The following is a 27,169-nucleotide window of genomic DNA, read 5'->3' on the forward strand; positions in this document are numbered from 1 at the left end:
AGGACACAGTGGGCAAGACGTATGATGTACAGTCAGGTCCATAAATATTGGGACATGGACACAATTCTAACATTTTTGGCTCTATACACAACCACAATGGATTTGAAATGAAACAAACAAGATGCGCTTTAACTCCAGACTGTCAGCTTTAATTTGAGGGTGTTTACATCCAAATCAGGTGAACGGTGTAGGAATTACAACAGTTTGCATATGTGCCTCCCACTTGTTAATGGACCAAAAGTAATGGGACAATTGTCTTCTCAGCTGTTCCATGGCCAGGTGTGTGTTATTCCCTCATTATCCCAATTACAATGAGCAGATAAAAGGTCCAGAGTTCATTTCAAGTGTGCTATTTGCATTTGGAATCTGTTGCTGTCAACTCTCAAGATGAGATCCAAAGAGCTGTCACTATCAGTGAAGTGAGCCATCATTAGGCTGAAAAAACAAAACAAACCCATCAGAGAGATAGCAAAAACATTAGGCGTGGCCAAAACAACTGTTTGGAACATTCTTAAAAAGAAGGAATGCACCAGTGAGCTCAGCAACACCAAAAGACCCGGAAGACCACGGAAAACAACTGTGGTGGATGACCGAAGAATTCTTTCCCTGGTGAAGAAAACACCCTTCACAACAGTTGGCCAGATCAAGAACACTCTCCAGGAGGTAGGTGTATGTGTGTCAAAGTCACCAATCAAGAGAAGACTTCACCAGAGTGAATACAGAGGGTTCACCACAAGATGGAAACCATTAGTGAGGAAGGCCAGATTAGAGTTTTCCAAACGACATGTAAAAAAGTCTTCACAGTTCTGGAACAACATCCTATGGACAGATGAGACCAAGATCAACTTGTACCAGAGTGATGGGAAGAGAAGAGTATGGAGAAGGAAAGGAACTGCTCATGATCCTAAGCATACCACCTCATCAGTGAAGCATGGTGGTGGTAGTGTCATGGCGTGGGCATGTATGGCTGCCAATGGAACTGGTTCTCTTGTATTTATTGATGATGTGACTGCTGACAAAAGCAGCCGGATGAATTGTGAAGTGTTTCGGGAATATTATCGGCTCATATTCAGCCAAATGCTTCACAACTCATTGGACGCTTCACAGTGCAGATGGACAATGACCCAAAGCAGACTGCAAAAGCAACCAAAGAGTTTTTTAAGGGAAAGAAGTGGAATGTTCTGCAATGGCCAAGTCAATCACCTGACCTTAATCCGATTGAGCATTTCACTTGCTGAAGACAAAACTGAAGGGAAAATGCCCCAAGAACAAGCAGGAACTGAAGACAGTTGCAGTAGAGGCCTGGCAGAGCATCACTAGGGATGAAACCCAGCGTCTGGTGATGTCTATGCGTTCCACACTTCAGGCTGTAATTGACTGCAAAGGATTTGCAACCAAGTATTAAAAAGTGAAAGTTTGATTTATGATTATTATTCTGTCCCATTACTTTTGGTCCCTTAAGAAGTGGGAGGCACATATGCAAACTGTTGTAATTCCTACACTGTTCACCTGATTTGGATGTAAATACCCTCAAATTAAAGCTGACAGTCTGCAGTTAAAGCACATCTTGTTTGTTTCATTTCAAATCTATTGTGGTGGTGTATAGAGCCAAAAATGTTAGAATTGTGTTGATGTCCCAATATTTATGGACCTGACTGTATGTAACAGGATAAAATCTTGTGTTATCCAGAGCAAATAAACAACTTCCATTCTTGGGTTAAATAGGACAATAACAGAACAAGAATTCTCACTGGTTGATATGCTTCATATATCGTCCCCATTGTGTTTTTGCAAAATAAGTAAATAACTTCCTACATACAGTATGTGATAGTGTGGATAGAGCTTTATTGCTTCATTACATGATTTGCATTTTTTTATTGGCATAGTTGCATAGTCTGGCTGAAAAAAGACAAAAGTCCATCCAGTTCAACCATTAAAAAAAAAAAAAAAAAAAAGTTATCCTATACCCGCAGTTGATCCAGAGGAAGGCAAAAAACCCAGCAAAGCATGATCCAATTTGCTCCTGCAGGGAAAAAAATGTCTTCCTCTTCCGAGAGGCAATTGAATATTCCCTGGATCAATTTACCTATAAATGTTAGTATCCAGTTATATTCTGTGTATCTAAGAAAGAATCCAGGCCTTTGTTAAAGCAATCCACTGAGCTGGCCAGAACCAACTCTTGAGGGAGTCTATTCCACATTTTCACAGCTCTCACTGTGAAGAAGCCTTTCCATGTTTGGAGATTAAATTTCTTTTCCTCCAGACGTAAAGAGTGCCCCCTTGTCCTCTGTGATGACCTCAGGGTGAATAACTCTACACCGAGTTCACTATATGAACCACTGATGTATTTATACATGTTGATCATATCCCCCCTTAATCTCCTCTTCTCAAGAGAGAATAAATTCAGTTCCTCTAATCTTTCCTCATAGCTGAGCTCCTCCATGCCTCGTATCAGTTTGGTTGCCCTTCTCTGCACTTCTCTCCAGTTCCCCAGTGTTCTTTTTGTGAATTGGTGCCCAAAACTGAACTGCATATTTGAGATGAGGTCTTACTAATGATTTGTACCGGGGTAATATGATATCTCTCTCTCTGGAGTCTATACCTCTTTTAATACAAGAGAGGATTTTGCTTGCTTTACATGCCATTATTAAGCTTGTGATCTACCTGAACCCCCAGATCCTTCTCCACCATTGATTCCCCCAGTTGTACCCCCCCTACTATGTATGATGCATGCATATTCTTAGCCCCCAAGTGCATAACCTTACATTTATCAACATTAACCCTCATTTGCCACATAGTTGCCCAATTAAACAGTGCATTGAGGTCCTCTTGTAAGTTGGAGACATCCTGTAAGGACGTTATTCCACTGCACAACTTGGTGTGATCTGCAAAGACTGAAATGGGATTTTTAATCTCAGACCGTATATTGTTTACAAATGTATATTAAAATGCACATACTTACGTCTAGGACTATATGCACTAAAATTGTTTTTACCCAATAACATGGTAGGATGATAATGTTCAAGAAAGCAAACTCTAGCTCACTTCCACTGTCTCCACTACAATCCAAATACCAGGTGCTTAGATTAAGGATAACGTGGAAAAAGGTACAACAGCACTCCAGCAGGTCACTGGATAAAAACAGTCTTTATTGCACATCAGGTAAAATAAAATTGAGATAGGACCACCGTGTCCTTTTTCAAAGTATGACAGAGGACATCCTTGTCTAAAATGTGTAGCATTGCTATGTTGCCTGTTGTGCAATAAAGACTGTTTTTATTCTTTCACCAGCTGCAGTGCCCTTTTTTTTTTCTTTTTTTTTTTTTTTTTTACAAAGGAAGATCATTTAGTCTACAAATATGTAAACAGATACTGGATTGAGATTTGTCCTAGACTGGGTCAGTTCACAAATATCACAGGATTCCCCACTGAACTACCACTATTTTTTCTGGTATTTATTTTTTCCTGCAAATAGGTGTCAGAAAATTCTTCTGTTCCCAGAAATGGAGAATATCCATTGCTCATTAAACAAGTCATATTTCAATCATGGTGCTGAAGTATTATTTTAAGTTACTACTCTTTAGCTCTTCAATGCTAGATGGTTAATTTTGGGTGGATATTAAATGGTTGTTTCAGTGTTAAACTAAAATGATTCACTCATTCGTTTTTAGGAGTTGTGCCTAAACATTATTCCTACGTTTGCAAACCTCATAGATTATCCGTCCATGAAAAATTCTTTGATACCACGTATTAAGACCGCTTGTCTACAAACCTCTTCTCTCGCTGTAAGTACAAAAAATAAATCCTTCATTCAGTCTGGGAAATGTATATGCATGAATCGCAATTTACTTGAGATACTATTTCACTAGCTTTGATATTAGAGAGATACTGCAAAATATTCTGTGTGCATATTAATGCTAACATGTACAGTTTTAAAAGGTTTGATGTTCTGAAGTTAACGGTACATACTTGAACATAATTTTTTTTTTCTTTTTTAACCTTACTTTACGGTCACTTAAATCTCTTAGAAACGTTGATTACATAGTTATAGTATTAGCATACTTTATAATTAGGCTGCAGCATTGCAGTTTGTATACTATCTAGTTCAGTTATTGTAAGATATCTTATTGTTTTATGTTTTTTTTTGTTTTTTTTCTTGTCCAATCATGTTCTCTATTGTGATTACCTTCATGTGCCTTGGTCACAAAGGTTCTTTGCTCTCAGCTGCAGAGTACAAGTTGCATATTCTCTAGCCGACAACTTATGGAGTGGAAATTTTTTATGCTAACTTTGAATATCTTTGAGAAAGAACCATGGCAAAAGTTTACCAAATTCTCTGTTGTTGGTGGACTTCCTAGTTGTGGGTTTATTTCATTATAAAGAATGGATTAAGGGACTGCAAGTGTACAATCCAAATGCACACGTTCCTGCATTTAAAAATGGCTGTGTGTTGGCTGGAACCCAACAGAATCAGCGAGGGAGAATGTCACCAGTACACCGAGGATCACCAATATGGGTCCAAACGTTTTAATAAACGATCACATAGTTACAACAAGGCAACGTTTCGGAGTCTCACAGGACCTCTTCATCAGGCATGTGATGATGAAGGGGTCCTGCGAGACTCCGAAACATTGCCTTGCTGTAACTATGTGATCGTTTATTAAAACTTTTGGTCCCATATTGGTGATCCTCGGTGTGCTGGTGACATTCTCCCTTGTGGATTAAGGGACTGTGACACCACCATTTCACTTTGTAGTGACCAAGGTAGTTTGGTGATGATTTAGCCTTGAATTTAAATGAAAACAGAATAAGGAATTTATGGTTTGCTTTGGTCCATTTTACCACCTTCTTGCAAATGTTAGACCATAGCCAAGAGTTTGAATGCAGAAGTTAAATATCAGGTGGAAAGCTCTTCCTTCTTGATTCCTAAAACAAAATGCTGGCAAACCATTGTGTGATCAGTTGGGTTAAAGCTAGGAACAAGAATGGTACAGCATACACACTGCTTCCCTCATATTCCAGATTACTTTTGAAAGAGTAATTCACCTATGTTTCATAGCCTCTCTCCTCCACAGCCTGGCAGATTGGCTTTTACAGCTGTGTGACTAGCTATGTGTGTACCTGCAATTGTAATTATTGGGGAAGCACTTTATACATATCTTTATGCTATGCAAACCTAATAATGGTAAATGTAACCAATACATAACTCTGTAACTATATCAAAAGCTTTCTAATAGAAAAATATTGAAAATGAAATAAACAGGCAATCTATCTATTGTGTTCATAGTGGCAATTTGCACGAGTTCAGTGACCCTAAGATTTTGGCGCCAGACATAGAAGGGGTTGTTTTCAGCAACTACATTTATAGCCAAATATGACCAAGGGCAAGGGACCACTGATGGTGAAAACTTGTTAATAATGTCATCTGTCTTACCTAAAAACAAAAGGTGCCTTTTCCAAAAGATTACCTCCTCATTGTCTGTACACTGAGACACAAAATGGAGTTCACCATTTTGTCAAACTGGAAGTCCAGGCTAAATCTAACTAAGCTTATAATTGCTCCCACCCCCCTCCTAACTCATATTCTAACTACCCCGTAGAAGAAGGATATTCATACTTTCATATTCTCGGTGTTCTGGTTCGGTCACGTGATCAGCTCCCAGCAGTGGCTTCAGCGGAGACTGGTTGACGTCACCTCCCGGGCATTTTATCTGTTGTCTCCTCTCTCCTAAAGCCATCCACTGGGGAGATGACATGACCAGACCAGAGCACTCTGAGAATAGGCAAGTATAAGCATTTTCCTTCTACAGGGTAGTTAGAATAGGAGTTAGAAGGTGGGTGGTAGCACAGAGCAGCCCTAATCCACCTTTTACGGGGTGCTCTGCACTCTCTGCTCCTTCTCTTCTCTGTCACCATAGTCTCTCCATATGGTGGCACACGTGCAGGCTTGATCCCAAGCTGTGCTGTGTGTGTCAATTGATGCACACAGTATGTCTCGGCCCCCCCTCTGCTCCATCACAGGATTTGATTGACAGAAATGGCAGCCAATGGTTCCAACGGAGTCCTGTAAGGAGAGAGAGAGCAGCACTGCTGCTCTTGGGCACGGACACAGGTAAGTATTTAGGGGCTTAGGGGGAACTGACCGTGAAAGGTTTTTTTCACCTTTTAACATTCTTAAACAATTTACAACCACTTTAAACCCTGCTTTGTATCTTTATGATCAAATGTTTTTCTGTGTTTTACTCAGGTTCGTGTAAATTCACTGGTGTGCTTAGGGAAGATTTTAGAATACCTGGATAAGTGGTTTGTACTAGATGAAATTCTGCCCTTCTTACATCAAATTCCATCAAGGGAGCCTGCAGTTCTTATGGGCATTTTGGGTAATTATAATCCCTTGTAATTAGATTGTATTATTACACACATAGTTTAGAAACATAATCATGTTCAGATTTTTCTGCAGAATATATGATAGCTAGTGGAGTGGCATATTTGTTCCCTGGAGCATCTTGCAATTGAGTTGGTATTGCAACTGTCCTGATACTCTCACATTGATAAGATAGCTATGGGCAGTTCTTTACGAAATGGTAATTGTAAACCCTCACCTTGTAAAACAACCCATTCCATTTAAAATAGAAATAAAAGGCAAAACATTTGTGTATAGATATAAAAAACATTGTACAGACCCTCTTTAAATGATCACATACCGTCTGTTCTCAGCTGCATAAGAAACTCAGAGAGATGGGCAAGGAGAAACAGCATCTTACTAATCTTCCCAATGAAAGGCTGTGAAGGGAGGGGTGTCAGGACAAGTCTGATCATTGGAGGAGAGCACACTGAGTTCCCAGCACAGCTATAGAAATGACCATGGCATGCTCTCCTGCCTATTGTGGTCAGGTTTAGGAAAACAGAGGGACTGGCAGGAACACCAGAAATTTCACACAGAGGAAGCAATACAAAGAGAACAGGATACTTTTTCAGACAAGTACATGGTACCCCAGGCACATATCAGTAGTATGAAATGTTAGGTTTACATATTCTTTAAGCAGTTCTGTATAGCAGAAAATCAAATTATTTTCTGAAGGTTATGTTTAATCGGTTGCTAGACTTCTTGTAAATCAGCCCTTACAGCCAAATACCAACCTACTTTTTAAATTCGTTAGGTTTCATTGCTATTTGTGTCCAAATTGGAGAAATTCATTACCTCTCCTGGGACAGTAAATAAAGGAAATGGGTGTCACGATGACAGGAATCTTTTTATTCATTACAAGACTCAAACCATACAATTATGATTGTATTAATCAAAGGCTAAACTTGAAATCTGCCAGCCATATAGAAAACCTAATATGTTTTTGACAAAGCTGGTCCAAACAAACTATTACCTTCACTAGGAGACATGCAGCGTCTCTCAGTGCTGTCTGAACTGTATATAGCCTCAGTTACATACTGTATACAGTGCTGTGTTCTGGCAGTGGATTAGGAACTTCTCTTCCCACACCCAGAACAAAATGAGGCCGGCAGAGCCAAGCTCATCCTTTCACCGGGAGCTTTGTATATTGTGAATTAATACAAAGCTTTCTCTGATTGGCTGGGGTGGAGTAGTGGGTGGATGAAGTCACAATCAATTAAAATTTTACTAAAAGCTGGTGATTAGCTTTAAATTATATTAATGATGAAATAACAGTGGGCAGCACAGTGGCTAAATGGTTAGCACTTCCGCCTGGCAGTGCTAGGGTCATTGGTTCGAATCCCAGCCACAGCACCACCTGCCTGGAGTTTGCATGTTCTCCCTGTGCCTGCGTGGGTTTCCTCTGAGTACTCCCGTTTCCTCCCACACTCCAAAGACATGTTGTAGGTTAATTGGATCCTGTGTAAATTGTCCCTAGTATGTGTATGTATGAATGTGAGTTAGGGACCTTAGATTGTACGCCCCTTGAGGGTTAGGGACTGATGTGAATATACAATATATATGTAAAGCGCTGCGTAAACTGACAGCGCTATATAAGTACCTGTAATAAATAATAAAAATAAATAAATGGTAGATGAAGTGAATTTGATACCTTTTTGTGTCATTAGATATTTATGACCATCAGAGCATCCACTGACATCAATACTTGAGATAATACAACTAAGATCATTTTGTATAATGTAAATTCTGTGATTTGTTGTATTTAATCATTTGTTTCTTTAGTTCAGGGGTGGACAATTAATTTTCCCAAGGGGCTACATGAGAAACTGGGACTGTTGTGGAGGGCCGAACTTAATTCTGCTCAGTATTCATTCTGGACCTGGGAAAGTCCAAAAATGCATAAACCTATAGAAAACAAACACCTGGTGCTAGGAATAATAAGTCCGGAATATGTCATAAAATAGATCTTTCAGTCAGGGGAGGGGTTGTAAAAACGAGAAGCTAAGCTGTAGTTTTACCGCTTCCCATTTGCCCTCCCAACTGTAAAGCCACAGCTGGATGGGGCTATTTTCCATGCCGCATCCACTTTGCGTCTGCGGCATTTGTAGCTCGGGGTGCACAATTTTACCATTGACAACACTTGTCAAACTCGCCCATTGAGTTCAATGCAGCTGCCTCACAACTGTGTGCAAAGCACGCAGTTGCAGCTTGGTAATGTGCCATTATAGGGTTAAATCAGGTGGCGCGAAGGCAACATAACACCACCTTGCTGCCTGTCAAATGCCTCCTGAAACGCACTGTGAATGGAAGGAGAGCGCCTGAGATTGGGACAGCGGGGATTTCTGCAGATCCTGACCTTTAGTGAAGAACAGGTGCATGGCTCCTGGGGGTTGCAGCATGCAGGGGCTGACATAGGAAGAACTTAGCCAAGTAGCAGCATGGAGGGAGAGAGTCAGGCATAGGCATCTCTCTCCTGCCAGCACCAAGCCTCCCCGATGTGCTGATCAGCTACTTAGGCTCTCTTCTTCCAGTTCTTGCAGCTGTCCACATGACCATCTGTCAGTGTGCCTCTCTGTCAGTGAGACATGCTGACAGTGGAGGTATCGAGGGCCGGTTGTGGCCCTGGGGCCTCAATTTGTCCAGGTCTTCTTTAGTTTCTTTGCATTTAGTCCTCTGATGTTTTTGTTCATTTTTGTGTTAATTACAGGCAGTTTTTAAATTAAAGCAATATAAATATGTTTTATCCTGACAGGTATTTATAAATGTACCTTTACTCATAAGAAGCTTGGCATTACCAAAGAGCAGCTTGCCGGGAAAGTGCTGCCACACTTGATTCCGCTGAGTATAGATAATAACCTTAATCTCAGCCAGGTGAGTTTTTGGCTTTGTTGAATGAAAATCAAATATAATACATTATAATGGTTACAACAGTAATATTTTTATGTTTTGCATGCTGAACTTTCTAACTAGAAAAATCAGAACCAATATATTTACCAAGTAAACAAGTGCAATATATTGGCTGTGTGAATGTTTTGTTAAATGTATGTAATTTCACACATTTACAAAGATTTCACTTGGCCTCTGAAGTGATGGTGAAGGCCTGAATTTTTAGCTCCAGGTGCAGTTTAACCATTAACACCACTTGTCAAACTCGCCCCTCAATGCAGCTGCACCACAACTAGCAATGCGAGTTGCAGGCTCACCTAAGAATAAATTGTATAGTGAAGAATTTAAAAGAGAAGTTCGGGAATTTAAAAAAACAAACAATCATACACACCCTGGTGGATGCAGCATCAATCCATGTTGCATTTGTCCCCTGCCGGCTCTAAGACCCAAGAACCAAGTGATCAAAGACTGCTGATTGCTCAGCTCTCGGTCTTCAGTCTTCAGTCTGCAGAGAGCCAGTAACTGTTAGTCATTGGCTCTCTAATCTGCTCCTCCAGCGCTCACTGAAGCATCAGGATGTAGATTGGGCGGGAGCGGCACACTGAGAGGCTGAGCCATCTGGGTGGATCCCGACTGTAAATTGGGATCTTTCCTGATCCTGGAACGTCGAGCCTGCTGTCAGCTGAAAACAGGTCAGAGGAGTACAGAATGAAGTGCACTCCTGTGACCCATAGAAGTATAGCCAAAAGAGCTTTGACCACACTTCTTTAAAACTGATCTCCAATACTTTGGTTTCTCTTCAGATCGTATAAATCTTTTGCCTTTTACTAAAACTGATCTCCAGCTTTTACTGAAGTTTATATAGTTAGGACCACTTGTAGAGTTGCAGTACTCATGCTCAGCAAACTGCAGGAGCTCCTCAAAATAACCCAGTTTCTGCAACATGAGAGCAGGCATATTCTACAAGTGAAGTACCATCACTTGTAGGAAGCACCTAAACTTGTACTAACACCTGACCATCAGTCATTTTTTAAATATGACCTTTGGTGAAGGGAGGCATCATTGTAACAAACACCTAAAGTACAGTTTTAATTTTGGCACCAAATAATGCTTCCTTTACATAAGTAATATTAGAGATTTTCTAGTCCTTTCTAAGAGACAATAACCCAGCTTCTGACACATAAAAGTAGGCACATTCCACTGACACATAAAAGTAGGCACATTCCACAAGTGAAATACTATCCCTTGTGGGAAGCAGAATTTGGATTAAAAAAAAAACATTCAGTCAATATAGACACTTTTCAGTGTACCTAAAATGTTATTATTCTCTTGTGATATAAGAATCCTCAAGAGCTTTGAATTCAATCACATAACCTATTCCTTAGTATAGGACATGTGGTCTGCTAGTACAGCGCATTGTGGGACAAAGATGTCAGCAGTGTCTGTAGGCAAAACTATTGTCTGTATTTCTTCAGCGTTAGACTGGGTAATTCTGCAGTATGAAGAACCCTGGACAGGAAGGTATGGAGACCACAATGAAAGTGATTTTTTTTTATGCTTGTAATAATTGCCAGTATTACCTTCCTTTGCAGTTCAATTCATTCATGGCTGTGGTTAAAGAGATGTTGAGCAAGCTAGAGGCAGAGCATAGAACCAAGCTGGAGCAGCTTCATGTTATGCAAGAACAGCAGAAGTAAGTAGACTTTCCCTTGAACACTTTCCATTAGTTCACCTACAGATGTCACCCTCCTGCACCCATTAGTTGGGCTGTACATGATTTGTCATCATCTCTGATCATTGAGATTTCCAAAGCACTATTGGGGCTCATGTGATGGGTACATTAACTACCCAATAGGAAAAACAGGGGCGATGTAAAAGTGGGGATCTAGATATGCACTGTGGGGCCCTGGAGCTCAGATATTTATAATTGAATTCTGGCATTAATGAGAGCCTTTAACTACTTGCCCTCCTGAGGACTTACCCGCCTTCTTGACCAGGCCATTTTTTGTGTTACGGCGCTACGTCACTTTGACATTTGCGCAGTCATGCAACGCTGCACCCAGATTAAATTTATGTCCTTTTTACCCCCACAAATAGAGCTTTTTTTTTTGGTGGTATTTGATCACCTGTGCATTTTTTATTTTTTGCGCTATAAACAAAAAAAACCCCCTCAATTTTGAGAGAAAAAACAATATTTTTGACTTCTTGCTATTAGACATGCCCAATAAAAAAATGTAAAAAATCCCAATACGTGGAAATTAATTGGTTTAGGTGAAAGTTATAGCGTTTACAAATGGTGTTATTTATACAAGATTTTTTTTTTTACTTTTTTTTTTTGTACTAGTAATGGCGGCGATCAGCGACTTATAGCGGGACTGTGGCGGGCATTCTGACACTGGGGGGAACTGACTTGGTGTCACTGACATCTCCAGTGACACCAATACAGTGATCAGTACTAATAAAAAGCACTGACACTGTACTAGTGACACTGGGCAGGAAGGGGTTAACATGAGGGGCAATCAAAGGGTTAACAATGAGCTGTGTGTGTTTTACTATGGGGCTGTGTCTGTGCTTTCCACTGTAAGCACACTACTTTGTATGGCTCTGCTATGCAGGGCCATACAAAGCAGTGTGCTGAAGCTCACAGGGGGAGAAAACTGTATTGTGTACATACAGTTCTCTCCCCCGTCGGCAATCACCGGCCGGTACCCGGTGATTGACAGCCGAGGCCGCGAATGGTGGCGTGTGTAGGCCTCGTGCGTGCGATTCACACGCGCCCCCTACCTGGAGATGCAAAGTCACGTGTGTGTGTATGTGTGTGTGTATGTATATATATGTGTGTGTGTGTGTATATATGTGTGTGTGTGTGTGTGTGTGTATATATGTGTGTGTGTGTATATATATATATATATACACGTGTGTGTGTGTGTGATTTTGGGCACTCCTGCCGCTCTGTAGCAGTATTTCTGCTATAGGGCGGTGGTAAAGCGGTTAAAAAGTGATGAAACTGTCTATGGCATTAGTGTTTTGTGTTCTACTTCAAAAAAAACTATAAAAAAACAAATAAAATGTGTGGTTATGTCTACCAAGAAATGTCCATGTACATGTCGGTGTATTCCCATAATCAATTTTAATGACAACATTTGCTAGGCAGTTTTGTGGTTCACAATTTAATCTAAACTGAAAGCGAACCTCTATTTTGCCCTGGGTTAGAGAAGCTTGTAAACAATTAATGTATTCTTTCTGTTCTAGATCTTTGGATATCTCAAGTCAGTTAAATATGTCTTCAGAGGCACAAGCTAATAAGACAAACAATCAGGTAATAACAAAAAACATGTTTTAAAAGATGTTGTTTTACTTGTTTGTCATAATGCACTCTTGAAACTGTGGGCTATGTTACATTGCCTTGAAAAAGTATTGATACCCCTTGAAATATTCCACATTTTGTCATGTTACAACCAAAAATATAAATTAATTTTTTGGGGGATTTTATGTGATAGACCAACGCAAAGTGGCACATTATTGTGAAGTGTAAGGAAATTGATAAATGGTTTTCAATACTTGGTAGAACCACCTTTTGCTGCAATTACAGCTGCAAGCCTTTTTTTGGTACGTCTCTACCAGCTTTGCACATCTGAAGAGTGACATTTTTGCCTATTTTTCTTTGCGAAATAGCTCAAGTTCTGTCAGATTGGATGGAGAGCTTCTGTGAACAGCAATTTTCAAGTCTTTCCATAGATTCTCAATAGGATTTACAGTTAGGTTTATATATATTTGGACACAGGCATAATTTTAGTTTTTTTTCAGGTATTTATATAAATATAAAATGGAAATGGGATGAAAGTGCACACTCTCAGGTTTAATTTGAGGGTATGTTCATCCACATTGGTGGAAGGGTTTAGGAATTGCTGCTCTTAAGAATAGCTATCCCCCTTTTTTAAGGGACCAAAAGTAATTGGACACTTGAATATAATCATAAATAAAATGTTCATTTTCAATATTTTGTTGAGAATCCTTTACTGGCAATGACTGCCTGAAGTCTGGAACTTATGGACATTACCTAAGACTGGGTTTCCTTCTTTCTGATGCTTTGCCAGGCTCTAAATGCAGCTGTCTTCAGAGGTTCTTTGTTTGTGGGTCTTTCTGCCTTTAGTTTTGCCTTCGGCAAGTGAAATGCATGCTCAATTGGGTTGAGATCAGGTGATTGACTTGGCCATTGCAGAATATTCCACTTCTTTTCCTTCCAAAGCTCCGGGTTGCTTTTGCAGTGTGTTTTAGATCATTGTCCATCTGTACTGTGAAGCGCCGTCCAATCAACTTTGCTGAATTTGGCTGAATCTGGGCTGACAGTATATCTCTAAACATGGCAGAATTCATCCGGCTGCTTCTGTCTTCTGTCACATGATCAATAAACACCAATGACCCAGTGCCACTGGAAGCCATGCATGCCCATGCCATCACACTGCCTCCACCATGTTTTACAGATGACATTGTGTGCTTTGGATCATGAGCTGTTCCAAGCCTTCTCCACACTTTTTTCTTCCAGTTATTCTGGTACAGATTAATCTTAGTTTCATTCATCCAAAGAATGCTTTTCCAGAACTGGTCTGGCTTTTTTAGATTTTTTTGGCAAAGTCTAATCTGTTTATCCTATTCTTCAGGCTTATGAATGGTTTGTTCCTTGTGGTGAACCCTCTGTATTTGCTCTCGTGAAGTCTTCTCTTGATTGTAGACTTTGACAATGATACACCCACCTCCTGGAGAGTGTCCTTCCCTTGTCTGGATGTTGTGAATGGGTTTATCTTTACCATAGAGAGGATCCTGCAATCATCCACCACTGTTGTCTTCCGTGGACATCCATGCCCTTTTATGTTGCTGAGCTCACCAGTGCGTTCTTCTTTCCCCAGAATGTATCAAACTGTTGACTGGCCACTCCTAATGTTGCTGCTATCTCTATGGTGGATTTGATTCATTTTTGAAACCTTATAATGGCCTGTTGCACTTGCATGGACAGCTCCTTTGAACGCATAATGTAGGTTCACAGCAATAGATTCCAAATGCAAATACCACACTGAGATTCAACTGCAGACCTTTTACCTGCTTAATTGATGAAGAAATAATAGAGTGGCCCACACCTGGCCATGAAACAGCTTTTGATACAATTGTCCAATTACTTTTGGTCCCTTGAAAAAGGGGGATGGCTACTTTTAAGAGCTGTAATTCCTAAACCCTTTCTCCAATTTGGATGTACATACCCTCAAATTAAACCTGAGAGTGTGCACTTTCCACCCATATCCTATTATATAACTATAGCTTGAATATGTTTTGGTCAATATCTGAAAAAAAAACTTAAATTGTGCCTGTGTCCAGATATATATGGACCTAACTGTAGGTCTGCACTTTGTCTGGGCCATTCTAACACATGAATATGTTTTGATGAAAAACCATTCCATTGTAGCTCTGGCTGTATGTTCAAAGTCGTTGTCCTATTGGAAGGTGAACTTCCGCCCCAGTCTCAAGTCTTTTGCAGGCAGTTTTTCTTTTAAGATTGCCTTGTATTTGTCTCCATCCATCTTCACATCAACTCTGACCAGTTTCCCTGTCCCTGCTGACAAAAAGCATCCCCACAACATGATGCTGCCACCACCATGTTTCACGGTGGGGATGATGTATTCAGGGTGATGTGCAATGTTAGTTTTCCGCCACACATAGCGTTTTTTGCTTTTAGGTCAAAAAGTTAAATTTTCGTCTCATCTGACCAGAGCACCTTCTTGCACATGTTTGCTGTGTCCCCCACATGGCTTCTTGCAAACTGTAAATGGGACTTCTTATGGCTTTCTTTCAGCAGTGGCTTTCCTTTTGTCACTCTTTCATAAAGGCCAGATTTGTGGCGTGCATGACTAATAGTTACATAGTTAGTCTGGCTGAAAAAAGACAAAAGTCCATCCAGTTCAACCATTAAAATAAATAAATAAATAAAAAGGCTATAATCCTATACCCACAGTTGACCCAGAGGAAGGCAAAAAAAACCCAGCAGAGCATTACCCGATTTGCTCCTGCTGGGAAAAAAAAGTCCTTCCTGATCCCCCGAGAGGCAATCAAATATTCCTTGGATAAACTTTACCTATAAATGTTAGTATACAGTTATATTATGTGTATCTAAGAAAGAATCCAGGCCTTTTTTAAAGCAATCCACTGAGCTGGTCAGAACCAACTCTTGAGGGAGTCTATTCCACATTTTCACAGCTCTTACTGTGAAGAAACCTTTCCGTGTTTGGAGATTACATTTCTTTTCCTCCAGACATAGAGTTGTCCTGTGGACAGATTCTCCCACCTGAGCTGTGGATCTCTGCAGCTCCTCCAGAGTTACCATGGGCCTCTTGGCTGTTTCTCTGATTAATGCTCTCCTTGCCCGGCCTGTCAGTTTAGATGGACAGCCATGTCTTCGTAGGTTTGCAGTTGTGCCATACTCTTTCCATTGTCGGATGATGGGTTGAACAGTGCTCCGTGAGATGTTCAAAGTTTGGGATATTTTTTTATAACCTAACCCTTCTTTAAACATCTCCACAACTTTATACCTCACCTGTGTTGTGTTCCTTGGCCTTCATGATGCAGTTTGTTCACTAATGTTCTCTAACAAACCTCTGAAGGCTTCACAGAACAGCTGTATTTATACTGAGATTACATTACACACAGGTGGACTCTATTTACTAATTAGGTGACTTCTGAAGGCAATTGGTTCCAATATTTTACTTAAGATATCAGCGTAAAGGGGGCCGAATACAAATGCACGCCACACTTTTCAGATATTTATTTGTAAAAAAATTTGAAAACCATTTATCATTTTCATTCGACTTCACAAGTATTTGCCACTTTGTGTTGGTCTATCACATAAAATCCCAATAAAATACATTTATGCTTTTGGTTGTAACATGACAAAATGTGGAAAATTTCAAGGGGTGTGAATACGTTTTCAAGGCACTGTATGCACAGCCGAGCCCCCCTCACCCTAGCTGTTCATTTTTGGCAGTTGCTACCATATTAATAAAAAAAGAACATATTTTTGTGAGATTTTTATTCATATTGTTTTATATAGTTGAGCTATATGTTATATTTGAAGATATTTTTAGTAAAAGAAAGTAAATATGTAGGTAAGCAGCTGGCTTCAGGGGAGGGGAGAGGAGAGATCATTGGTTGCAGAGCCTGGGCATTGACAGACCGGAGTGTCCTTAGATTATTTATGTATACACATTGTTCCTTTAAAGGGTAGTTAGCATAGGTATTAGAATGGGGATGGGAGTAGGTTTAAGCTTGGTTATAATATTTATGATGGGCGCCAACTTCATACAAAGTCAAAACAATAAACCAATAGGGACATATAAACATGAAGAATCTGGCATATAAATATGAAAAATGTTTAGCTACCCCTTTAAAGTGCATACACACTTTTTGAAAATAAAAGTGCAGTGCTTACACATTATATGTAAACAGTAACATCATAAATAACATCCTAAAACACATAAGTGTATATTGATAAGTGTGAAAGACCCACACTAAACAATGTGTAAAAGATGCTCTTTTTCCTAGCTAAATTAGTGCGTCACCACTTGTGCCACTCCAATTCAATCACTTAACACAGATCCATGACCCCTTAATTAACCGCTTCCCGACTGCCCTATAGCAGAAATACTGCTACAGGGTGACATGGGTGCGCAAAATCACGTGTGTATATATACGTGATTTTGCATTTCCAGGTAGGGAGCATGCGCCCTACCCACGCCACCATTGGCGGCCGCAACTGTCAATCACCGGGTCCCGGCCAGTAATTACTCGCCGGCGGCTGGTGATTTCCGAGGATCTCCAACAGGGCACACTGCTTTGGATGGCAGCCATCCAAAGCAGTTTGATTACAGTGAAGCACACTGACACACCCCCCTAGTAAAACACTCCCAGCACGTAGTTAACCCTTTGATCCCTTAGCACCTTAGCACTGATCACTGTATTGGTGTCACTAGAGATGTCAGTGACAGTCAGTTCCCCCCATTGTCAGCATGTCCACCGCAGTCCTGCTATAAGTCGCTGATCGCCGCCATTACTAGTAAAAAAAAAAAAAGAAACCAATTAATATACTTTTTTTTTTTTTTTTAGCAAAGACATGTAGCAGAATACATTTTGGCCTAAATTTATGACGAAATTTTATTTTTTAAATTGTTTTATTGGACATGTTTAATAGCAAAAAGTAATAAATATTGTTTTTTTTCTCAAAATTGTCTTTTTTTTTTTTTAATAGCGCAAAAATGTAAAAATGCACAGGTAATCAAATACCACCAAAAGAAAGCTCAATTTGTGGGAAAAAAGGATGTAAATTTCATTTCAGTGCAGTGCAGTGTTGCATGACCATGCAATTGTCAAAGTAACGCAGCGCCTTAGCGCAAAAAATGACCTGGTCAGGAAGGGGGGTAAATCCTCAGGAGGGCAAGTGGTTAAAAGGAAGGTCATATACACTTGGTGTCCCAGAATCTTAATTCAGCTTCTTTCTTCTATAAAGATCTTTTCCTCCAAAATGCCATACAGCTCCCCCTCAATAAAAAATGTATATATGCCAGAGAAAATAATTTCTCATAGTGTAGTATTTATTACAGATTTTAAATTGTCATAAATAAAAGCAAGAAATTTACTCACATGTTCAGGTGCCCTTTACCTTTGCACCAATACACTCAGCCTCCAGGCTGTCCTCAGGTTGATTCCTAAGGAAATATGTAGGTAAGTAACTGGCTTCAGGGGAGGGGAGAGGAGAGATCGCCGACAATGGCTGCAGAGCCTGGGCAGTGACATACCGGAGCACCCTTAGATTAGTTGGGTATACACATCATTCCTTTGCAGGGTAGTTAGCATAGGGATTAGAATGGGGGTGGGAGTAGGTTTAAGCTTGGCTAGCTTTTACTGGAATTTAACTCCCCGGTCACATCAAGCCCGACTTTGAAATTGTGTGACTTACAGTGAAGTCGCATGTTTTCAAAGTCGGGTGAGATGCTGATTTCAGGTGCGATTTACAAGACAGCTGACACAGATGTCTATGCAAATCGCACCAAAAGTAGTACATGTACTACCTTTAGAAATTGGTGCGGCTCCAACCAAGTCGGAACCGCATCGATTTGACCGCTGTAGTTGTGGACAATAGGGTGCAACTTGGCATACGATTTGCAAGTCGCATGGGATGTGACCGGGATGTAAGAGAACTATTAAGATTACAATAAAAAAATCCTCATGCATGCATTAAAAGTGAGTTATGTGGCAAGAATTGTGTAAAATTCTTCAAGCATTTAAGCATTTTTTATAGAGTCAAATAAAAAAATAAGCTCCATCCCCTTCCTTTTTCAGAACAGATATTGTATGGATACTTTTCAAATGGTTGATCTGTATGTTTTTCTTGCTCAGAGTATTTTTTTATTAAAGTTTTGCAAATACAGAATACATAATGTAAACAATTGCATATACATGTAGTTCCTTCTTGTTCTCAGCCACGAAAGCAAAAAGGTGAATGTTATAGTAAATATTTCGAAGTTCAAGCAAGGAGTTAAGTACCAACACAAATGAACTTTATAAGAGTTCTCTAAAGCTAGAATAATAAGAGCTCTTGGCAGTGGAAGACCAGATGTCCTTCCAGTCTTTCTCTGGGATGGTTTTGTTTAATTCCTTTTCCCCAGCGTATCACATAATTAACTTTAGAGTTTATTTTTAGTCCTGGAAAATCAGGGTTCATTCAACATTTGTCCTCAAAGCCAGTAAGAATAAGTGGAGCTGTCATATTGGGTATAAGAGAAACTACATAATGACAGTTGTACATATCAAAAAAGTTCCTGTAAAGGTGCTGATCTATATACTTTTTCGCCAGGTTGAGAAAACATTTGACATGGGACAAGATTTCCTTACTGGTGCCAGTGAAAGACAAGAAAATGGCCATGTCCCAAAGCAGCCCAGCAAGGTAGGTACTCCGATGGCTGTTTACAAAAAAATCGTAAAGAATCAAAAATTGGAAAGTTTACAAAAAGAATCGGAAGGGGACAAAAACTGTTTTCTTTTGCTGAAGCAAACTAATCATGTGTCATCTATGTAGAAATAGCCTGGTAATTTGAATAGCATACTATCACAGTTCACCTGTCTGTGGATAAAATGTGCTAAAATTTGAATATTAACTAGTAAATGGAAAGCTCAAACATTTTCAATGTTTGAATAACTCAATAAACAAGTTTCTGAAGATTGAGGCCTTAATTTAAATATGCTCAACCAGGCTTTTATATTGAAAGCCTGACTTATATGGGCGGATTTACTAAATGAGTTTTTAACGCATGTCAAATGCAGGTCATCAAAATCCTATAGATTTTAACTGAGCAGTACACATGGCAGGGCAGAGGCTGTATTTGACTTGCTTTGTGCTGCATTTCTTTGGACACAGCTTGTCCTAATTTGGTGCTTTTGATTTGTAGGAAAAGCAGGCCCAATGTAGTCTTTTCTTGTCAAATGCTTGTCATTTGCCACTAGAATGCATGTGTTCTCGTACAAATGGCAAACACAGCACTTGAAAGGAACGCCCGTTGACACGAGACCTAAATTATATAACTATCGACTTCAATTATCTGTTCATGAGAAAAGCAAATTCTTGTGCAGTTTAATATCCTAGTCATGTGCAGAAGATATAAGTAAATAGTAATTTGCTTTTCAAATACTTAGCTTATTGGAGTTTATATTCACATAGCTTGTTGTCCTAAGATTCTTAACTTCTGTACATCAGCCTCATATTAACCACATCCCTTCTGGCCCATGTATATAAACGGCCAGACGGGAGAAGTGCAGGAGCGGGTGGCCATTTATAAACGGCCTCCGCATTCACTGCCTGTACGCTCTCCCTGGGAGCGTGCGGCACCGCGATCCGGTGCCCGCTGTGTCACTTCTGACATCATTGCTTACTACTAGTGAAATCTGTGAATGATCATAGAGGTCACATGGTACAAGGCTATTCACAACAGCCTTGTACCATGTGACAAGCTGTGACCAATCACAGCTCTCACAGTATTTCTCAATGGCTGCAAGAATGCAGCTAGAGAGAAGGAGAAATTATTGCTTTTACAGCCTTTATGGGTGTAAAAGCAATCAGTGTAAAAAGAAAGAAAAAAAAAAATCTTCATCACCCCCCACCATCAGTTCAGTGTCACTAGGGTGACAGTATGTTAAAACAAAAACATAAATAATATAAAAAAAAAATTAAAATGTAAAATATGTTTTTAAAAAATTATATTTTTGGTTATAAAGTAATTTGGGTTATTTTATTTTTTTACTAAAAAGATAGATGAATACATTTTGGCCAAGATTTATGAAGAAAGATTATTTATTTGCAAAATTTTATAAGAATAACACTTTTTTTTCCAAAATGTTTAGACTTTTTCATTTTTATATAGCAAAAAATTTAAATCCCAGTGGTGAATAAATCCCACTAAAATAAAGTTTTACCTGTCTCAAAAAAAATGCTAAAAAATTCATATGGGTACAGTGTTGCATGACTGCGCAATTGTCATTCAAAGTGTGATAGCACTGAAAGCTAAAAATTGGCCTGGACAGGAAGGGGGTGAAAGTGTCCGGACTTGAAGTGGTTAACAGGGAAGAGTGGCTTAGCTAGGATACCTGGGAACTCTTCTTCCACAGTTAACTCTCGTTTGCTCGTTTCTTATAGTTCTTACTACTTTTTCCCCTATCCCCCCCCCCACCCCTCGATTTCTTTCTTCACTTTCCCACTGTTCCTCTGTTCAGTATGATCTGGATGGAACATGCCTACACACCAAAACTTCTAAATGACAAATATATTGTCTTCTGCATGTGAAAATTCATAGTATAATAGGGATACCATAGGCAGCTGTTCACATGGTGATATGTGTATATTAAAGCTCAGTTGTTATTTTTACTCTTTTCCTGGGATTGCTTAACCAGAATATTTTATGTTTGTCCTGTTGGATTTTCACTTCATAGGAAGAGGTTTAATATTTAATTGCCACTTCAAGTGACACATGTTTTATTTCATAAGGTATCGCTTACACTTGAAGAGAAGCAAAAACTTGCAAAAGAGCAAGAGCAAGTCCAGAAGATGAAGAGCCAGCACCCTCTGACACCCACCACAATGACAGCAGCTGCTCCAGTAAAACAGGTAGAGAAGGATGTTCACTCTTACTGGCTGGTAATGGGAAGTCTAGAGCTGGGTTTAGCAGGTCCATATTCTTACTGAGCACTGACTAGTCTGAAATCCCAGTTGGACAAAGAAAAGAAACGTGTTGTGCTTATGGGACACATTGTAGAGTCGTTTAACCCCTTGGTGCCGGTGCCTCCTGGCCCTTTAAGGGTTTCAGAAGCCAGGAGGCGGGGCAGGGTTTTAGGGTCATCTGACCACCGTGATGCACCATCATGGCGGTCACGTGATCGGGAAAGGTCCTGATCACAAGAGATCGGGACCTTTCTGTGAGTACCGGACATATGTGCTGGGAGCGTGCAGGGTGCAGGGTTTTTTTAATTCCACACAAATGTGCGGCCGCTCGGCGTCAAGGCCCAGACGCCAGAAGGCCTCACATTTGCGTGCGCTTGATGTGAACAGGTTAAAATTCATGAATAGTATGGATCTATGCAGATTGGATAATTTTAATGCATATATATCCAGGATTCAAAAATGTATTCATGTTTATAGGTCTAGCTTATGTACAGTATGTTTGTCTATATTGTTTTTATTTGAAGATTTAGCATTGAATTTGCTTCTTTGATTTTTCTCCAGACAAAGGACCTTACAAAGACACTGATGGAGAACATGACCTCTCTCAACAGTCTATCAAGCGCCAATGCTAAACCAACCGTGAGTGGCTTTCCTCCTCTCAGTAGCATGCCTGGAAATATTGGATACCCAGCACCTGTTGATAATATGAGTTTAAATCGAAATGTCCAAAATGGTCTTAACTCAAACAGCGGGTTCCAGCCTTCTGGATTTGGGAACATGGCGTCTGGAACTCCTAACCAGAATTTCTTCACTGGCACGGTCCCCATGGGAATGAACAAAATGGCTCCTATGCCAACCCCAAATAGTATGCAGAACTTCAGTACAATAAGTAGTCCTGGTGTGCTGCAGCAGAACTCACTCAGCAAGCCTTCTTCTGGCATGTCATCATTGGACACTCTGTTTGGCCCACAAAAATCCAAAGTGAGTATGAACCAGATGTCACAACAGAAACCGAATCCCTGGCTCAACCAATTTGTACCCCCACAAAATTCTCAGAATATGACTGGCACAGTGACACAGACAGGCATGATGGGACAAACTGGCTTTGGCGTCCAATCTAACCCATTTTTTAATCCTCAAGGCTTTACGCAGCCAGCAACCACAATGAAAAATAGCAGTTCAGCTAGCAATGATTTAAAAGACCTTTTTGGCTAAACTATTTTTTCAAGGATTGTTTTATAATTGTTGTTAGCCTGCTTGAGATCTCTTGGTTCTACCCTGCCATTGTGATATTACAAGGTTTCTGAAATGTATGTTTTGTTGTTCTTTTGTTCCCTACATTATGTGATGACTCTGTGGTTATATTAGCTGATTTCTATACGCAATTAATTTTCTTTTTGTAAAAATGTCTGCAGCAAAACACAGAAAATCACCAAAAGTGTACTGTTGAATCATATCTCACAATTCCACATGGCTATACTTTTAAGACCCACGACCCTTATCTGCATTCTCAGGCTTGTTCTTACAAGGCATTGCAGATTGCGGTTCCAACTACAAACATATGTTTTTATCATTTCCGTATTTTAGTTTAGGGTAGTGGGCTCACAGTTATTGCACCCGGGATTACTAAATATATCAATTAACCAAAATCAGATTTGTTTTTCACATTTTACTACATCTTCCTCAGGGTAATAACAAGTATATTTAAAAAAAAAAATTCCAAGAGCAAAGTTGTTTTTTTTCCCTTGACTTGTACTACTTGTAAAGGAAATATAATACCTTAGTGGTATTGAGAAGCACTTTTATTCAGCCTTAAATATAAATATCAAGATCACAGAACCTTTTTTCCTTTTGTTTTGCACCAAATATAAGATTAGAAAATACATTCCCTACCTTTTAGAGAGTGTCAGAAAATTTGCAAAGGTCTATGTTTTTGTTTTCTTAATGACGTTCCGGTTCTTTAATGACTTCTGTTCATAGTAGAGCCTCTGCGGACATGCAGCATGTTTTATTTTAACTCCAACAACATTTATTTTTTCTCATTTTAGTTACAACTGGTATGTTTATTTATAATTTAAAAAAATATATACTGTATAAATAAATTTTTTTTTTGTGTTTCACACATTTTCCTAGCAAGTTCTTAATTCACTTAGAACGAGAGGACCTATGCCACAAAAGAAAGATTACTTCGCTGTAAAATGTGTAGTATTGCTGTCATCTCTTTTTGTCACATTGTCACATACTTTAGCTTGCCCAAGCACTGTAACAAATCCTAACTGTATCATGGGGGTATACATTTTTTTTGTACTTTTCTCCGAAATTAACCATTGATGGTAAGTTTTAAAAATTATTAGAAAACAGTCCAATCTACAAAATGTTTTAACATATGCCTAACATGTACAAGCTTCTTTGCATATATCCTGCAAAGAAAAAAAAAATGAAATCCGTGAATATGGAGATTGTTTGCTCTCATGTAAATGGTATAGGATTGACAGAAACATCTAATCTTTTATCCAATAGACCTTTGCGTTTGATGGTTCACATTCCTTCTTTTTCTTTAAAAAAACTCAGAGTACCAGCAGTTCCAAACCCTTTTCATATCAGAGGTTTTGATTGACGGCTTTCATGAAGTTCGTCCGACTGCCTTATGTGGGAAAACTTGTACAGAGGTTAGCTGGTGGTGAGGCATCTGGCTGTCTTGTCAGGACCACAACACTGACTGTTTTCTATTGAAGGTTCCTGCCCGATTCACCTGCCTTTGGCGTGTAATTTGCAGAAAGAAGCAATTGCCATGTGTTCATTGAAGTATTAGAAATCAGTCAGAGAAATTTTCTAACACTTTGGAAAAGAGTGGATGTTCTAGTCAAAAAACATTCAATTCAGTGTTCTATATGATTATTGTTAAAACCTCTTACCCAGAAGCCCCAGACACATGGGAAATTACAACCATTGCCAATGGCTAAAAAAAAGTCAACAAATTACAAAATGTGTTAGCTTCTCTACAGCCATGTCACAGCACTCACAAAAATATGCCCATGTAGTGATGCCCCAAGTTTTTTTTTTTTCCTTTTTAAACGAAGCATAAAATATTATTTGCACTTCCTTTTGTCTGAGCCTAGCACTAAATGTCAGGGACAATTACTATTTGTAAAACAGGCAGCTGACAGGCAGGCAATTGTCAGACTTCAGGTGACCTCTGACCCCACCCCAGCATCAGCACTGCCTATATCTGTATCCTTCCAGGTTCCTTTTAAAAATGTATAATCCTTTTTAACTTGACGTGATTGGCTTCAGCTGTTCTGAGGACCACAGACCGAACACCTTTGCACTATGCGATTATCGTACAAAAGGTCTCTGCCTCAAATATTTTTTTCCATTTTCAGTCCTATACTTTTAGGCTTATTGCCAGCATTACCAGAATAACTAAATTGTTTGGATATAATGACTACTGTGAATGTTTGTTTTTTGTTAGAGTTTTTCCGTTGTAAAGCAGCATATTTTTATATATTTTTTGTATAAGCTAACATAATGCTGATTTTTGCCACAGTAATGGCGGAATTCATGAATATTTAAAGTTCTATAATTAAATGACACAAAAAAAAATTACACAACTTACTAACCAAACCGTACAATATACCACTGTCATATAATCACTCTAATATTTTTCACTGGTCAGTGTGTATTGTTTAAAAAGAATCCCTAAAATGATTTTTTTTTTTTTTTTTTTTTTTAGAATAGAATAGATTTTTAATTACAGAGGGAAAGACAACCTTCCAAAGAAAATCATTTATTTGCACTGCATTTTTTTCTTTTTAGGCAATTACATGTATTGCAAGTGGATCTTCTAGTCAATAAAAGAGTTCGTATTTTAATATGCCTTTCAATATTATTAATATGACCATTGTTAAAAATCTCAGATGTTCATGCTCTAATAGTGACTCCTGGAGTATTAGAAGGGATGACCAGAAACCAGCATTAATTTTCATTTTCATACAAACACTAGTAAAATGATACATGAGATCTGGTTGCTAAGGGCAAATCTTCTTTAATTGCTCCAATTCTTACCTTTATCCCCCAGACAGTCATTTGATCAAAATACTTCAGATTTTCCCTTTAATGCAACATTCCAGGATTACACAGCACAGAGATTGCCACAAACTAAGCAATATGGCTACTTGCAACCTTTAGGTCCTAAAGAGGAAATGTTTGCCTTTTTTTCTTCTCCAATTTGATTTCTTGTTTACCCTACTGTGTTCTGGGACTGTATATAATCAAATAGGTTTGATTAATAGTGACTCTTCATCACCTGTTTTATTGATTTAGACTATGTTTATCTAGTTAATGTTGAAGACCATGGGGCCTTATGGTGTATATGGATTTGTTACATAATATTTAATGAGTCAACAATTTACTTTAATTTATATATCAAACTGTAAATCGTCTGAATTCCTAACACGTTCTTTGAGGTTTGTGCGTGATGTTATCAATCTTGTTGCAATTGTGTTGTTAGTAATTACATTTTGAACAAAATGTTTATAAGGAGACCATTAATAAATGAAGCCTGGTTATAGCACTCTTTAAAGGATGTTTGTATATTTTCTATTGATAAAAATGGGGATAATGATTTTTTTGAACCCTGCTGTAAAACCTGTGCCTATTACTAATGTTTGTAGCCAAAGAGGACAGTGATCTCACAGGAGGTGATTAATACTACTAAACATGAATGTCCTAGTCGAAGCTTTTCAACTTCAACTCAATTTCACTTCATAATTGAAAGGAAAACTGATCATTTAAAGTGAGCCTGTCAACCATTCTAAGCTTTGAGAAGGAGAAGTTGATCTTGGCTGACATCTATTAAACCTTTTGCAACAAGGAATTTTTGTTTTGGAAATAACTTTTGCCAGAGTTTGTGGCTTTTGTAATCTGCAGTGCTAGGTTGTCAGTGTGGTTCCCAGTGTATCTGTGTATCAGGAGCTGCTGTCCGCACTCCTGTGGAGATTTGTTGTCATACTGACAGCCAGTTCAGTTCTGTATCAGGAGCCAGTTGTCAATGTGCTGCTATCTGCAGGGCTTAGTTGTTTGACAGGTACAATTATTCAGTTTAAGTAGAGGAAGCACTGATTATTGCTATGTAAATGTTGACTTTTGGTCCAAATTCAGTAGTTACTTAACCCCTAGACCCTAACAATAACCCCTAGACACCGATGTAGGCAGAAAGCAGTGATGTGTGCATTTGACAGGAAGGGTGGAGGTGTATTTGATTGACAGCCTGGCTTTTATAAACTGTGTAAGATGGCAGCACTCAACAGGGTTATGACTGGGGCAGATAGCACAGTTTTGTGTATTATGTACCAGTAAGTTATTTATAGGATGAATAGTTTGTATTGGAAAGTGGTTTCTGTAAACACTGACAATAGAAGGTGCTACTTTGAAGATCCTAAAAACTGTGCTCAACAATGTGATCTTTGATATCACATGTTGAGCACAGGGAAAACATGTTGGAAGCTCATACTACTTTAGTTCCTACACCATTAACATTGATTGCTCCAAATTAAAATTATCGCTGCACATGCCACTTTGCCATTTGCAAAGCACAGCTTTTAATGACCCCGTAGCTGTTTTTTTTA

General features: G+C 39.1%; 1 protein-coding gene across 2 annotated transcripts in view; it reads left to right on the forward strand.

Moving 5' to 3' along the window:
• Window positions 1-26,124, forward strand: part of SCYL2 (SCY1 like pseudokinase 2) — a 64,402-nt gene extending 38,278 nt beyond the window's left edge. For both annotated transcript variants that reach the window (XM_089694178.1, XM_089694187.1), the window contains exons 11-18: window positions 3,672-3,785; window positions 6,248-6,380; window positions 9,159-9,277; window positions 10,885-10,985; window positions 12,545-12,611; window positions 19,188-19,277; window positions 21,369-21,488; window positions 22,104-26,124. In XM_089694178.1, coding sequence (XP_089550304.1) covers window positions 3,672-3,785; window positions 6,248-6,380; window positions 9,159-9,277; window positions 10,885-10,985; window positions 12,545-12,611; window positions 19,188-19,277; window positions 21,369-21,488; window positions 22,104-22,757 — 1,398 coding nt within the window. In that variant the 3' untranslated portion in view covers window positions 22,758-26,124. The remainder of the gene's footprint in view (window positions 1-3,671; window positions 3,786-6,247; window positions 6,381-9,158; window positions 9,278-10,884; window positions 10,986-12,544; window positions 12,612-19,187; window positions 19,278-21,368; window positions 21,489-22,103) is intronic.
• Window positions 26,125-27,169: the final 1,045 nt, after the last annotated feature.

The sequence above is a fragment of the Staurois parvus genome, unplaced genomic scaffold, assembly GCF_062004578.1.
Source record: "Staurois parvus isolate SC_StPar_1 unplaced genomic scaffold, SC_StPar_1.0 ptg000025l, whole genome shotgun sequence".
In the NCBI taxonomy this organism is placed as follows: Eukaryota; Metazoa; Chordata; class Amphibia; order Anura; family Ranidae; genus Staurois; species Staurois parvus.